Consider the following 13,572-nt stretch of genomic DNA (forward strand, 5'->3'; position numbering starts at 1 on the left):
GCTGGTAATAGGACTTTGATGTAAGGGGCTGGTGGTGGGACTATGAAGTAAGGAGCCCCTTACATCAAAGTCCCATCAACAGCCCCCTTACATCTGAGTCCCATCACATGCTCCTTACATCACAGTCCCATCAGCAGCCCCTTACATCAGAGTCCCATCAGCAGCCCCTTACATCAGAGTCACATCAGCAGCCTCTTACATCAGCGTCCCATCACATGCTCCTTATACATCAGAGAGTCCCATCATCAGCCCCCTTACATCAGAGTCCCATCACATGCTCCTTACATCACAGTCCCATCAGCAGCCCCTTACATCAGAGTCCCATCAGCAGCCCCTTACATCAGAGTCACATCAGCAGCCTCTTACATCAGCGTCCCATCACATGCTCCTTATACATCAGAGAGTCCCATCAGCAGCCCCTTACATCAAACTCCCATCACCACCCTCCTTACATCAGAGTTCCATCACATGCTCCTTACATCAGAGTCCCACCACCAATAGCCCCTTACATCAAAGTCCCATCAACAGTCCCTTACATCAGAGTCCCATCAGCAGCCCCTTTACATCAGAGTCCCATCACAAGCTCCTTACATCAGAGTCTCCTCAGCAGCCCCTTCCATCAGAGACCAATCAGCAGCCCCTTCCATCAGAGTCCATTCAGCAGCCCCTTACATCAGACTCCAATCAGCAGCCCCTTACATCAGAAAGTCCCATCAGCAGCCCCTTACATCAAAGTCCCATCAGCAGCCCCTTACATCAAAGTCCAATCAGCAGCCTCTTACACCAGCGTCCATCACATGCTCCTGATACATCAGAGTACCATCATCAGCCCCCTTACATCAGAGTCCCATCACATGCTCCTTACATCACAGTCCCATCAGCAGCCCCTTACATCAGAGTCCCATCAACAGCCCCTTACATCAGAGTCCCATCAGCAGCCCCTTACATCAAAGTCCCATCAACAGCCCCCTTACATCTGAGTCCCCTCACAAACTCCTTACATCAGAGTTCCATCAGCAGCCCCTTACATCAGAGTCCATTCAGCAGCCCCTTACATCAGACTCTGATTGTAAGGGGGCTGGTAATGGGACTTTGATGTAAAGGGGCTGGTGGTGGGACTCTGAAATAAGGGGCTGCATATGGGACTCTGATGAAAGGAACATGTGATGGGACGCTGATGTAAGGGGCTGCTGATGGGACTCTGATGTAAGGAGCTGCCAATGGGACTCTGATGTAAGGAGCATGTGATGGGACTCTGATGTAAGGGGGCTGCTGGTGGGACTCTGATGTAAGAGGCTGCTGATGGGACTCTGATGTAAGGGGCTGTTGATGGGACGCTGATGTAAGGGGCTGATGATGGGACACTGTGATTTCACGGGCTGCTGATGTGACTCTGATGTAAGGGGCTGGTGATGATACTTTCTGATGTAAGGGGCTGCTGATTGGAGTCTGATGTAAGGGGCTGCTGAATGGACTCTGATGGAAGGGGCTGCTGATTGGTCTCTGATGTAAGGGGCTGCTGAGGAGACTCTGATGTAAGGAGCTTGTGATGGGACTCTGATGTAAAGGGGCTGGTGATGGGACTTTGATGTAAGGGGCTGCTGATGGGACTCTGATGTAAGGGACTGTTGATGGGACTTTGATGTAAGGGGCTGCTTATGGGACTCTGATGTAAAGGGATTCTGATAGGACTCTGATGTAAGGGGCTCTGATGGTATTCTGATGTAAGGGGCCTGTCATGGGACTCTATTGTAAGGAGCTGGTGATGGGACTCTGATGTAAGGGGCTGGTGATGGGACTCTGATGTAAGGGGCTGCTGATGGGTCTCTGATGTAAGGTCCTGGTGTTGGGACACTTTGTATTGGACTGCTGATGGGATTCTGATATAAGGGGCTGGTGATGGGACTCTGATGTTAACGACTGTTGATGGGACTCTGATGTAAGGGGGCTGTTGATGGGACTCTGATGTAAGGGGGCTGTTGATGGGACTCTGATGTAAGGGGCTGCTGATTGCACTCTGATGTAAGGGGCTGATGATGGGACTCTGATGTAAGGGGCATGTGATGGGACTCTGATGTAAGGGGGCTGGTAATGGGACTTTGATGTAAGGGGCTGGTGGTGGGACTATGAAGTAAGGGGCTGCTGATGGGACTCTGATGTAAGGAGCATGTGCTGGGATGCTGATGTAAGTTGCTGCTGATTGGACTCTGATGTAAGGGGCTGCTAATGGAACTCTGTTGTAAGGGGCTGCTGTTGGGACTCTGTAAGGAGCATGTGATGGGACTCTGATGTAAGGTGGCTGATGATGGGACTCTGATGTAGGGGGCTGCTGATGGGACTCTCTAATGTATAAGGAGCATGTGATGGGACGCTGATGTAAGAGGCTGCTGATTGGACTCTGATGTAAGGGGCTGCTGATGGGACTTTGATGTAAGGGGCTGCTGATAGGACTCTGATGTAAGGAGCATGTGATGGGACTCTGATGTAAGGGGTCTGGTGATGGGACTTTGATGTAAAGGGGCTGGTGGTGGGACTCTGAAGTAAGGGGCTGCTGATGGGACTCTGATGTAAGGAGCATGTGATGGGATTCTGATGTAAGGGGCTGCTGATGGGACTCTGATGTAAGGGGCTGCTGATGGGACTCTGATGGAAGGGGGCTGTTAATGGTACCCTGATGTATGGGGGCTGATAATAGGACTCTGATATAGGGGGCTGTTGATGGGACGCTGATGTAAGGGGCTGGTGATGGGACTTTCTGATGTAAGGGGTTGCTGATTGGACTCTGATGTAAGGGGCTTCTGAATGGACTCTGATGTAAGGGGCTGCTGATTGGACTGTGATATAAGGGGCCGATGATGGGACTTTGATGTAAGGGGCTGCTGATGGGACTCTCTGATGTATAAGGAGCATGTGATGGGACGCTGATGTAAAGGGGCTGGTAATGGGAGTTTGATGTAAGGGGCTGGTGGTGGGACTCTGAAGTAAGGGACTGCTGATGGGACTCTGATGTAAGGAGCATGTGATGTGGGACTCTGATGTAAGGGGGCTGGTGATGGGACTTTGATGTAAGGGGCTGGTAGTGGGACTCTGAAGTAAGGGGCTGCTGATGGGACTCTCTGATGTAAGGGACTGTTGATGGGACTCTGATGTAAGGGGGATGGCAATATGACTTTGATGTAAGGTGCTGGAGGTGGGACTCTGATGTAAGGGGCTGCTGATTGGACTCTGATGTAAGGGCCTGCTGATGGGACTCTGATGTAAGGAGCATGTGATGGGACGCTGATGTAAAGAGCATGTGATGGGACTCTGATGTAAGGGGGCTGATGATGGGACTTTGTTGTAAGGGGCTGGTGGTGGGACTCTGAAGTAAGGGGCTGCTGATGGGACTCTGATGTAAGGGCCTGCTGATGGGACTCTGATGTAAGGGGCTGCTGGTGGGACTTTGATGTAAGTGGCTGCTGATGGGACTCTGAAGTAAGGGCCTGCTGATGGGACTCTGATGTAAGGAGCATGTGATGGGACCCTGATGTAAGGGGCTGCTGATTGGACTCTGATGTAAGGGGCTTCTGATGGGACTCTGATGGAAGGGGCCTGTTAATGGTACCCTGATGTATGGACGCTGATAATGGGACTCTGATGTGGGGTGCTGATAATGGGACTCTGATGTAGGGGGCTGTTGATGGGACGCGGATGTAAGGGGCTGTTGATGGGACACTGTGATGTAATGGGCTGCTGATGTGACTCTGATGTAATGGGCTGGTGATGGGACTTTCTGATTTAAGGGGCTGCTGATTGGATTCTGATGTAAGGGGCTGCTGAATGGACTCTGATGTAAGGGGCTGCTGATTGGAATCTGATGTAAGGGGCTGCTGAATGGACTCTGATGTAAGGGGCTGGTGATGGGACTCTGATGTAAGGAGCTTGTGATGGGACTATGATATAAGGGGGCTGGTGATGGGACTTTGATGGAAGGGGCTGCTGATGGGACTCTGATGTAAGGGACCATTGATGGGACTTTGATGTAAGGGGCTGGTGGTGGGACTCTGATGTAAAGAGCATGTGATGGAACTTTGATGTAAGGGGGCTGGTGATGTGACTTTGATGTAAGGGGCTGCTGATGGGACTGTATGGTGTAAGGGACTGTTGATGGGACTCTGATGTAAGGGGGCTGGTAATTAGACTTTGTAAGGGGCTGGCTGTGAGACTCTGAAGTAAGGGGCTGTTGATCGCACTCTGATGTAAGGAGCATGTGATGGGAAGCTGATGTAAGGGGCTGCTGATTGGACTTTGATGTAAGAGGCTGCTGAATGGACTCTGATTTAAGGAGCTTGTGATGGGACTCTGATGTAAGGGGCTGCTGATTGGACTCTGATGTAAGGGGCTGCTGATTCGACTCTGATGTAAGGGGCTGTTGATGGGACTCTGATGTAAGGGGCTGTTGGTGGGACTCTGATGTAAGGGGGCTGGTGATGGGACTCTGATGTAAGGAGCATGTGATGGGACGCTGATGGAAGAGGCTGCTGATTGGACTCTGATGTAAGGGGCTGCTGATGGGAATCTGATGTAAGGGGCTGCTGATGGGACTCTGATTTAAGGAGCTTGTGATGGGACTCTGATGTAAGGGGGCTAGTGATGGGACTTTGATGTAAGGGACTGTTGATGGGACTTTGATGTAAGGGGCTGGTGGTGGGACTCTGATGTAAAGGGATTCTGATAGGACTCTGATGTAAGGGGCTCTGATGGGACTCTGATGTAAGGGGCTGGTGATGGGACTTCTAATGTTAAGGACTGTTGATGGGACTCTGATGTAAGGGGCTGCTGATTCGACTCTGATGTAAGGGGCTGTTGGTGGGACTCTGATGTAAGGGGGCTGGTGATGGGACTCTGATGTAAGGAGCATGTGATGGGACGCTGATGGAAGAGGCTGCTGATTGGACTCTGATGTAAGGGGCTGCTGATGGGAATCTGATGTAAGGGGCTGCTGATGGGACTCTGATGTAAGGAGCATGTGATGGGACTCTGAAGTAAGGGGGCTGGTGATGGGACTTTGATGTAAGGGGCTGCTGATGGGAATCTCTGATGTAGGGGACTGTTGATGGGGCTCTGATGTAAGGGGGCTGGTAATGGGACTTTGATGTAAAGGGCTGGTGGTGGGTCTGTAAAGTAAGGGGCTGCTGATGGTAAACTGATCAAAGGAGCATGGGATGGGACTCTGTTGTAAGAGGCTGCTGATTGGACTCTGATGTAAGGGGCTGCTGATTGGACTCTGATGTAAGGGGACAGGTGATGAGACTTTGTAAGGGGCTGGTGATTGGACTCTGATGTAAGGGGACAGGTGATGAGACTTTGTAAGGGGCTGTTGATTGGACTCACCAGGTTGATGATTGTAGGGGGCTGTTAATGGGACACTTATGTAAGTGTCTGCTGATTGGACTCTGATGTAAGGGGCTGCTGAATGGACTCTGATGTAAGGAGCTTGTGATGGGACTCTGATGTAAGGGGCTGGTGGTGGGACTCTAATGTAAGAGGCTGCTGATTGTACTCTGATGTAAGGGGGCTGGTGATGAGACTCTGTAAGGGGCTGCTGATGGGATGCTGATGTAAAGGGATTTTGATAGGACTCTGATGTAAGGGGCTCTGATGGGACTCTGATGTAAGGGGCCTGTGATGGGACTCTGATATAAGGGGCTGGTGATGGGACTCTGATGTTAAGGACTGTTGATGGGACTCTGATGTAAGGGGGGTGTTGATGGGACTCGGATGTAAGGGGGCTGCTGATGGGACTCTGATGTAAGGGGCTGTTGATGGGACTCTGATGTAAGGGGGCTGTTGATGGGACTCTGATGTAAGGAGCATGTGATGGGACGCTAATGAAAGGGGCGGCTGATTGTACTCTGATGTAAGGGGCTGCTGATGGGACTCTGATGTAAGGAGCATGTGATGGGACTCTGATGTAAGGGGGCTGGTGATAAGACTTTGATGTAAGGGGCTGCTGATGGGACTCTCTGATGTAAGGGACTGTTTTTTTTTTTTTTTTTTTGTTTTTTTTTTTCCCACTTCAGCGAAAATTTTTCTGAGAGACATTATTTCAACTTTATATGTCAAACTTTATCTCTTCTCATTTTTCACATCATTGTGGATTGTTTCCGTCACATCTTTATTGTTTTTCCCTTCTAGGATATTATTTAATAATTTTAAAAATCGACGACAAAACGCCTCCTATAAATATGAACCCACTATTATCTTATTCTCTCTCAGTCCCTCTTATTTCCCCCCACCCCCCCTCCCCCTCCCCCTCCCCCTCCCCTGTGTTTGGTCCGTTCCTTTATGTTATTTATTTATCCACTTGGCTCTGCACCTATTCTTTCTTTTATCTTATCTAAATAAATGTCTGAGACTTTGTATTTTTTCCAACTTTCCCATCTATTATTATTCCTTTTCTCTCCTCCTTCCATTTTGTAGTGATAATCTATTTCCTTTAGCCAGTTTCTAATATCTGGTTTTCCACTTTTTAGCCAATTCTTGGAAATTAAGGCCTTGGCCGCATTCAGGAGGTTAGGTACTATTGATTTTCTATATTGTTTCTTAGGTTTATTATAGATATGGAAGAGGCAAGTCCAGATGTTTTGTTCTATTTCTTCTTCAGTTATTTCTTTTATGTTATTTAACACTTCCTTCCAGTACTCCATTATTATTGGGCATTCCCACCATATGTGTATGATCGTTGCTATTTGGCCACATTTTCTCCAACACAAAGAGGTTTTGTCTTGATGAAATCTGTGTATTCTTACTGGGGTCATATACCATCTTGATACTAGTTTATAATTCATTTCAATAGTCTTCATGTCCCAGGCCTTATTATATCCCATTTCTATCATTTTTTCCACTTTTTGGTTATCTATTTTTATATTCATTTCTTTTTCCCATTGATTTATGTATTCTGGTCTTTCTTGTGCTTCCAAATCTGTCAGTATACTATAAATTTTTGATGTTCCGTTTTTCAATGGTATTTCATTGCTACATAGCTTTTCCAGTGCAGTTAATTTCGTTTCGTCTCTCAGTGGGTGTGGTGTTGTGCTTACTAAGTGCCTTAGTTGATTATAATTCCATTCATTCATCTTCCATCCATTCCTTTCCTCTATTTCTACTTGTGTTCTTATTTTGCCATTTCTAGTGATATCTTTCAATTGTGGGTTACGTATTCCTTGAATTCCAAATATTTCCTTCCCAGGGGTGAAGAAATTCGATCCTGTGAGTGCTAATAGTGGTGAATTATATTTCTCCCTTCGTCTTTCAGGACAGCACCTGGAGAGAGCGCAGCTCCACCCACTTTCCCAGGAAACACTGCAGTCAGTTTCTTTAAAGACCGGACACTTCCACCATGGCCTCAGTTGTAGTGTTTCCTCCGTGGAAGCGCTGCAGGGAACCAGGGGTGTGCTGCGCTTTCTCCAGGTGGTGAAGGTTAGGGCATACCGGATCGTTTTTCTTCTTTTCCAAAGACAGCCCAGCATCCTCCCTGACGTGTGGGGGATTCTCCGGTGCCTCCTCCTCTTCATGCTCGGCGAGAGCCAGGCTGCGAGGGTCCCGCTCCTACAGACCGGTGGCAGGGCTGTGGAGTAGAGCGGCGTCTATTCCACGGGCCGCACGCCTTCCGGGTTCGGATGGCAAGCGTGTCATTTCCGACCGGGGGCGGGGCCTCGAGCGGCGCGACGCGGCTTCCGGTTCCGGCCGCTGGAACGCAGGAGGGGGGGGCGGTCTCCATGGCTGATTTCATTTCCGGCCCTCACAGCGGTGAGCGGCCCGGGAAAATCAAATAAAAGAGCACAAACGCCGCTGTGTGTCCTGTCAATAATGGAGGACGATCAGACGGCGGTGGCAGGAGCAGGAGCCACAACAATCAGCCAGGCTCAGGTAAGCAGGGATACTGGTCTCTGTCTTTTACTCTATGGGCATTTATAATGTTTAGTTATTATCCCTTCCCTAAAAAAAAAAAAAAAAAAGTGGGGAGCCTGCAGATCACTTGGTCCTGAGTACTAAAGGAGGGATAAGTGATTAATTATGTTTTAAGGTGGATCTGTGGGGTGATTCACCGGCTGTGGAACAGATCATAGGTGTTAAAGGGTTAACTTCCTTGGTGGTGTTTTTTTCTGTGTTCCTTATACAGCATGTAAACTGTTGTTTGTGAAATATGGTTCAGCTATTGTCTTTTTTCCCTTGGGATATTGCAGAAGGCTAAGGAGAAGACCAAGCATGTCTCCCCTATTGTTAAAAGGAAGTGTCCCTCTTGTAAGGGGTTACTGAGGGATTCCTGGCCCAAAGTATTATGCAAATCTTGCATTACGGACATAGTTAAGGAGGAGACAGCTCCTGCTAGTCCTGCAGCTCAACAAAGCGAATTGCTAAGCTCTTTCAGGAAGGAACTGGCAGACACCTTTGAGTCCTTCAGGTCCTACCTAGATAGGCGTCCAACGGCGCATAGCAGTGTGGTGCCACATTCTCAATCCTCTGTTTCAGCATCCAGAGGGGGCAGCGACTCAGAGGAGGAGGAAAGTAACATTTTACTAAATTCGGAGGAGGAAGCAGAAGAAGTAAATGAAGCTTCTTCTCCTTCTTCTAGGTACAAGTTATCCCTTGAGGAGGTAGATGATTTACTAAGAACAATTCATACTACCCTTAACATCACAGAGGATAAGGCTCAGCTATCCCTACACGATAAGATGTTCCAAGGCCTCGGGGAGGAAAAACACAGGGTTTTTCCTGTACATAAATTCCTATCAGAGACCATTAAAAGGGAGTGGAAGGATCCAGAGAGAGCCCCCTTCTTTTCTAAATCCCTCAAGCGAAGGTTTCCGTTTGATGAGGATAGCTCGCATATTTGGAATAAAAAGCCAAGACTAGACGCAGCCTTTTCCCAGGTATCTAGGAATACTGACCTGGCCTTTGAGGACATGGGTATCCTTAAAGATACCATGGACAAAAAGGCAGACTCCCTATTAAGGAAGGCATGGGATTCTTCTTTAGCAAATTTGAAGCCTGCCATGGCCTCAACTGTGGTAGCCAGAAATCTGGAACACTGGCTGGAGCAGCTGAAGATCCACATTGAGGCAGGGACGCCTCGTAAGGATCTGCTAGATACGCTACCGGTGTTATCAAGGGCGGTAGGGTATATAGCAGATGCCTCAGCGGAGTCAATCAGGATGTCAGCCAGATCCACAGCTCTGATAAACTCAGCTCGCAGGGCGTTATGGGTCAAGACATGGACAGGGGATACTGCTTCAAAGACAAAATTATGCGGTTTACCCTTTGAAGGTGATCTAGTGTTTGGCCCTGGGCTGGAAGCTATTCTTGACAGAACAGCTGACAAAAAGAAGGCTTTCCCTATAAAGAAGAAGGTACTTCCGCAAGGCAACAGAAATTTTCGTGCTTTTCGAAAGACCCCAGATACCAAAGAGGCAGGCTACAAAAGGCCTTGGAAGTCTCAAAGAGGGAGGGGTAAGTCAGGAGTACTTTTTCGCCCCCCAACCACAAGCCCAAAAACCCAGTGACGGTCAGCCAACTGTGGGAGCAAGGTTACAGACCTTCTTTTTACAGTGGAAGACTATAACAAGCAGCCAGTTTATCCTCAGGACCATCTTGGAGGGTTACAGGCTGGAATTTTCTCAACCTCCTCCTGTGCGTTTTTACATAACCCAGGCTCCCCGAGACTCAGAAAAGTCACTAGCAATGACAGCTATCCTGAAGGACTTGATGCTACAAAAGGTGATAGTGAACGTACCCCCTGGGGAATTAGAACAGGGGTGCTATTCACACATATTTCTTGTGAAGAAACCGTCGGGAAAATTCAGGCTCATCCTGAACCTGAAGATTCTAAACAAGACTATCAGGTACAAGAAGTTCAGGATGGACACAATATTCTCAGTAAAGAATCTCCTGACCCCGGGATGTTTTATGGCTTCCATAGACCTGAGAGATGCATACTTGCATGTACCAGTAGCGTCAACATCTCAGAAACACCTAAGGTTTGCGATAAAGCTGGGGGAATCTACCCTTCATCTCCAGTTCAGAGCTCTCCCTTTCGGACTGTCATCTTCTCCGAGGATTTTTACAAAAGTCCTGGCGGAGGCCTTGGCCCCACTCAGAGTAGAGGGGGTATCAGTCCTGCCCTATCTGGACGATCTACTAATTTTTGCCAAAACAAGGGACCTGTTAGTGAGAGATCTGGAAAAGACAATGAGACACTTGGTAGGTCTAGGATGGATAATCAACGAGGAGAAATCAAACTTGATTCCATCTCAGACCATACTATTCTTGGGTTACACGATAGATTCCATCCAGGAGAAAATTTTTCTCCCCGAAGGGAAGAGGGAGAAGCTTCAGGAGGCAGTGAAGAAGACGCAGACAAATATGCCAATCTCCATAAGAGCAGCTATGTCGGTCTTAGGGCTACTCACTGCGACTATTCCAGCGGTGCAGTGGGCACGTCTACATGGAAGGGAGCTCCAGCAGACAATTTTAACGAGTTGGTCCTATGGAGAGTCCCTAGAAAAATTAATAAGGATACCTGCGCGGGTTCAGAGGAAGCTTTGGTGGTGGAGAAATCACTCAAACCTGAACAGGGGTCTGCTCTGGAGTTTTCCTTTGCAAAAAAGATTAACAACAGACGCAAGTTCCTGGGGTTGGGGCGCCCACCTGGACGAGCAGATGGCTCAGGGGAGTTGGACAGACTGGGAAGCCAGAAAGTCCTCCAATTGGAGAGAGCTGAGGGCTATTCTCTTGGGTCTATGGGCCTTCGAAAGAACAGTCCGGGGCCATCATGTTCAGGTCCTATCGGACAATGCCACAGCGGTGGCCTATATATCAAGGCAGGGAGGAACAAGGAGCAGGGCTCTGCTATCCTTGGCACTCCAGATTCTAGCCTGGGCAGAAGACAGGCTAAACTCCATATCAGCGATACATCTGAAGGGAGATTTAAACCTTATGGCAGACTTTCTGAGCAGAGAAAGAGTACTGGAAGCAGAATGGAGTCTAAATGTAGAGACTTTTCAACAACTAACAGAAAGATGGGGAATGCCCCAAATAGATCTTTTCGCATCCCAAAAGAATACAAAAGTAGAGGCCTTCTTCTCACTGAACAGGCAGGATCAGGCAGAGGGATTGGATGCATTAGCGCAGCCATGGAAATTCCAGTTGTGCTACGCCTTTCCCCCCTTTCAGATGATCCCCTTGGTCTTAAGAAAGCTACAGAAAGAGAACACGACGATGATTCTGGTGGCTCCTTTCTGGCCCAAACGGGCTTGGTTCGCAACAATACAGGGGATGGCGGTGGAACCTTATTGGGAGCTTCCGCTTCGGAAGGACCTCCTAACGCAGGGCCCCCTTCATCACCCAAATACCCAGCATCTCAGGTTGACAGGTTGGTTACTGAGGAGCAGATGTTAAAAAATAAGGGTCTTTCAGATAAACTGGTCTCTACCCTGCTGAACAGTCGTAAAGAGGTTACCAGGGCCATCTACTTCAAAACGTGGAAACGATTTAATAGCTGGTGTGCGATTAGGATACTTTCGCCACAGGAAATCGCTTCAGTGCTAGAGTTTCTCCATGAGGGAATGGAGATGGGGTTGGCAGCTAGCACCCTAAAAGTGCAGGTAGCTGCATTATCGGTTTTTCTTGAGAGGCAGTTATCAAGGGAGCCGCTTATTATTAGGTTTTTCAAGGCATTGGCCAGAGCTAGGCCAATACCTTTTAAGTTTTTTCCTAGATGGGACCTGTCTGTGGTTCTGCGGGGTCTAATCAAAGGGCCGTTTGAACCTCCAGAGGAAGCGTCAATCAGGCTATGGTCGTTAAAAATAGTCCTGTTAGTAGCAGTAACTTCAGCTAGGAGAGTAAGCGAGTTACAAGCTCTTTCCATAAGAGAACCCTTTTGTTATATTTTTCCAGACCGGGTAGTGCTAAAAACTGACCCGGGTTTCTTGCCAAAGGTGGCATCAGCATTTCATAGGGAACAAGAGATAATTCTCCCTACCTTTTGTCCTAACCCGTCCAGTGCTAAGGAGAGGTCTTTCCATTCCCTGGACGTGAGAAGGTGTTTATTACATTATATAGAGATAACGAAAGATTTTAGAAGATCAGATTCGCTCTTTGTTCTCTTCTCTGGTCCACGGAAGGGGTATAGAGCATCCAAAAGCACCATAGGTAGATGGCTCAGAATGGCCATCAGCGAAGCTTATAAAGCTTCAGGAGCAGAGCCCCCTAAGGGGGTAGTAGCCCATTCAACAAGGGCAGTAGCAACGTCCTGGGCGGAGAGGGCAGGGGCTTCCCCGGGTCGGATCTGTAAAGCGGCCACGTGGACAAGTTTCTCCACCTTCACCCGCCACTACAGGTTGGACTTGCTATCAGCAGCGGAACAGTCGTTTGGCAGGAAGGTCCTGCAGGCGGTGGTCCCACCCTAGAGTAAGTACTCTTTTATCATCTCCAGGTGCTGTCCTGAAAGACGAAGGGAGAAAACCCTAGTTAGACTTACCGGTAACGGTATTTCTACGAGTCTTTCAGGACAGCGCCGATGACCCGCCCTAAGTTTTGAGGTTGTAAGATGTGTTATTGCTGTGTTCTGCTTATCTAATTTCAGCATGGCTGGAGGTACTCTATGAACAACTGAGGCCATGGTGGAAGTGTCCGGTCTTTAAAGAAACTGACTGCAGTGTTTCCTGGGAAAGTGGGTGGAGCTGCGCTCTCTCCAGGTGCTGTCCTGAAAGACTCGTAGAAATACCGTTACCGGTAAGTCTAACTAGGGTTTTCCATTCATTCTTTAAGTGAATGGTGTCCCAAATTTTAAATACATTTTTTGTTATTTCGTGTGAGTCAGTGTCCAATGTTCTATATTTCCGTGGGATCCAAATATTCTTATGTAATGTGACTCCGCTTATTATGTTTTCCATTTCCACCCATTTTTTTTCATTTTTCTCATTTGTCCACTCTAACATTCGTGTTAAAACTATGGCTTTATAGTACCTACTTATATCTGGAGCGGCCAAACCTCCGTGCTCCTTTTTCCTTGTAATCAGCGTGTATTTGATTCTTGGTTTTTTATTAAACCATATGTATTTTAACAAAATTGTTTTAATTATTTTAAAAAAGCTCTGCGAGATCTTTACTGGTAACATCTGTAATCTGTAATTTATTTTGGGTAGTATCATCATCTTGAACATATTTATTCTTCCAATCCATGAAAGTGGCTGTATTCTTAACTTTTTCATTTCTTCTTTGACCTCGTTGATCAATGGGATAAAATTTGCCTGGTAAATTTTTTCGACTCTAGAAGTTATTTTAATTCCAAGGTAATTTAGTTCTTTTACCCACGTAAATGGGAATTCTTTTTGTAAAAACTGAACTTCCTTTTTCTCTAGTCCTATGTTTAATATTTCCGTTTTTATTGGATTAATTTTCAAATTTGACAGTTCTCCGTATTTTTTTATTTCCTTCAATATGTTTGGGAGTGACACTCTTGGGTTGGATACGTACATCAAGATGTCGTCCGCGTAAGCTGCGATCTTATGCTCTTTTCCTCCTAGTCTC

General features: G+C 47.5%; 1 protein-coding gene across 1 annotated transcript; it reads left to right on the forward strand.

Moving 5' to 3' along the window:
- Positions 1-11,097: 11,097 nt before the first annotated feature.
- LOC141108597 (uncharacterized) lies at positions 11,098-12,779 on the forward strand. Its single transcript, XM_073600353.1, has 2 exons — positions 11,098-12,450; positions 12,626-12,779. Exon 1 carries the CDS (start codon positions 11,175-11,177, stop codon positions 12,447-12,449), a length of 1,275 nt encoding a protein of 424 aa, XP_073456454.1. The 5' UTR covers positions 11,098-11,174; the 3' UTR covers position 12,450; positions 12,626-12,779.
- The last annotated feature ends 793 nt before the right edge of the window (positions 12,780-13,572 follow it).

This window comes from Aquarana catesbeiana, linkage group LG09, assembly GCF_042186555.1.
Source record: "Aquarana catesbeiana isolate 2022-GZ linkage group LG09, ASM4218655v1, whole genome shotgun sequence".
Lineage (NCBI taxonomy): Eukaryota > Metazoa > Chordata > Amphibia > Anura > Ranidae > Aquarana > Aquarana catesbeiana.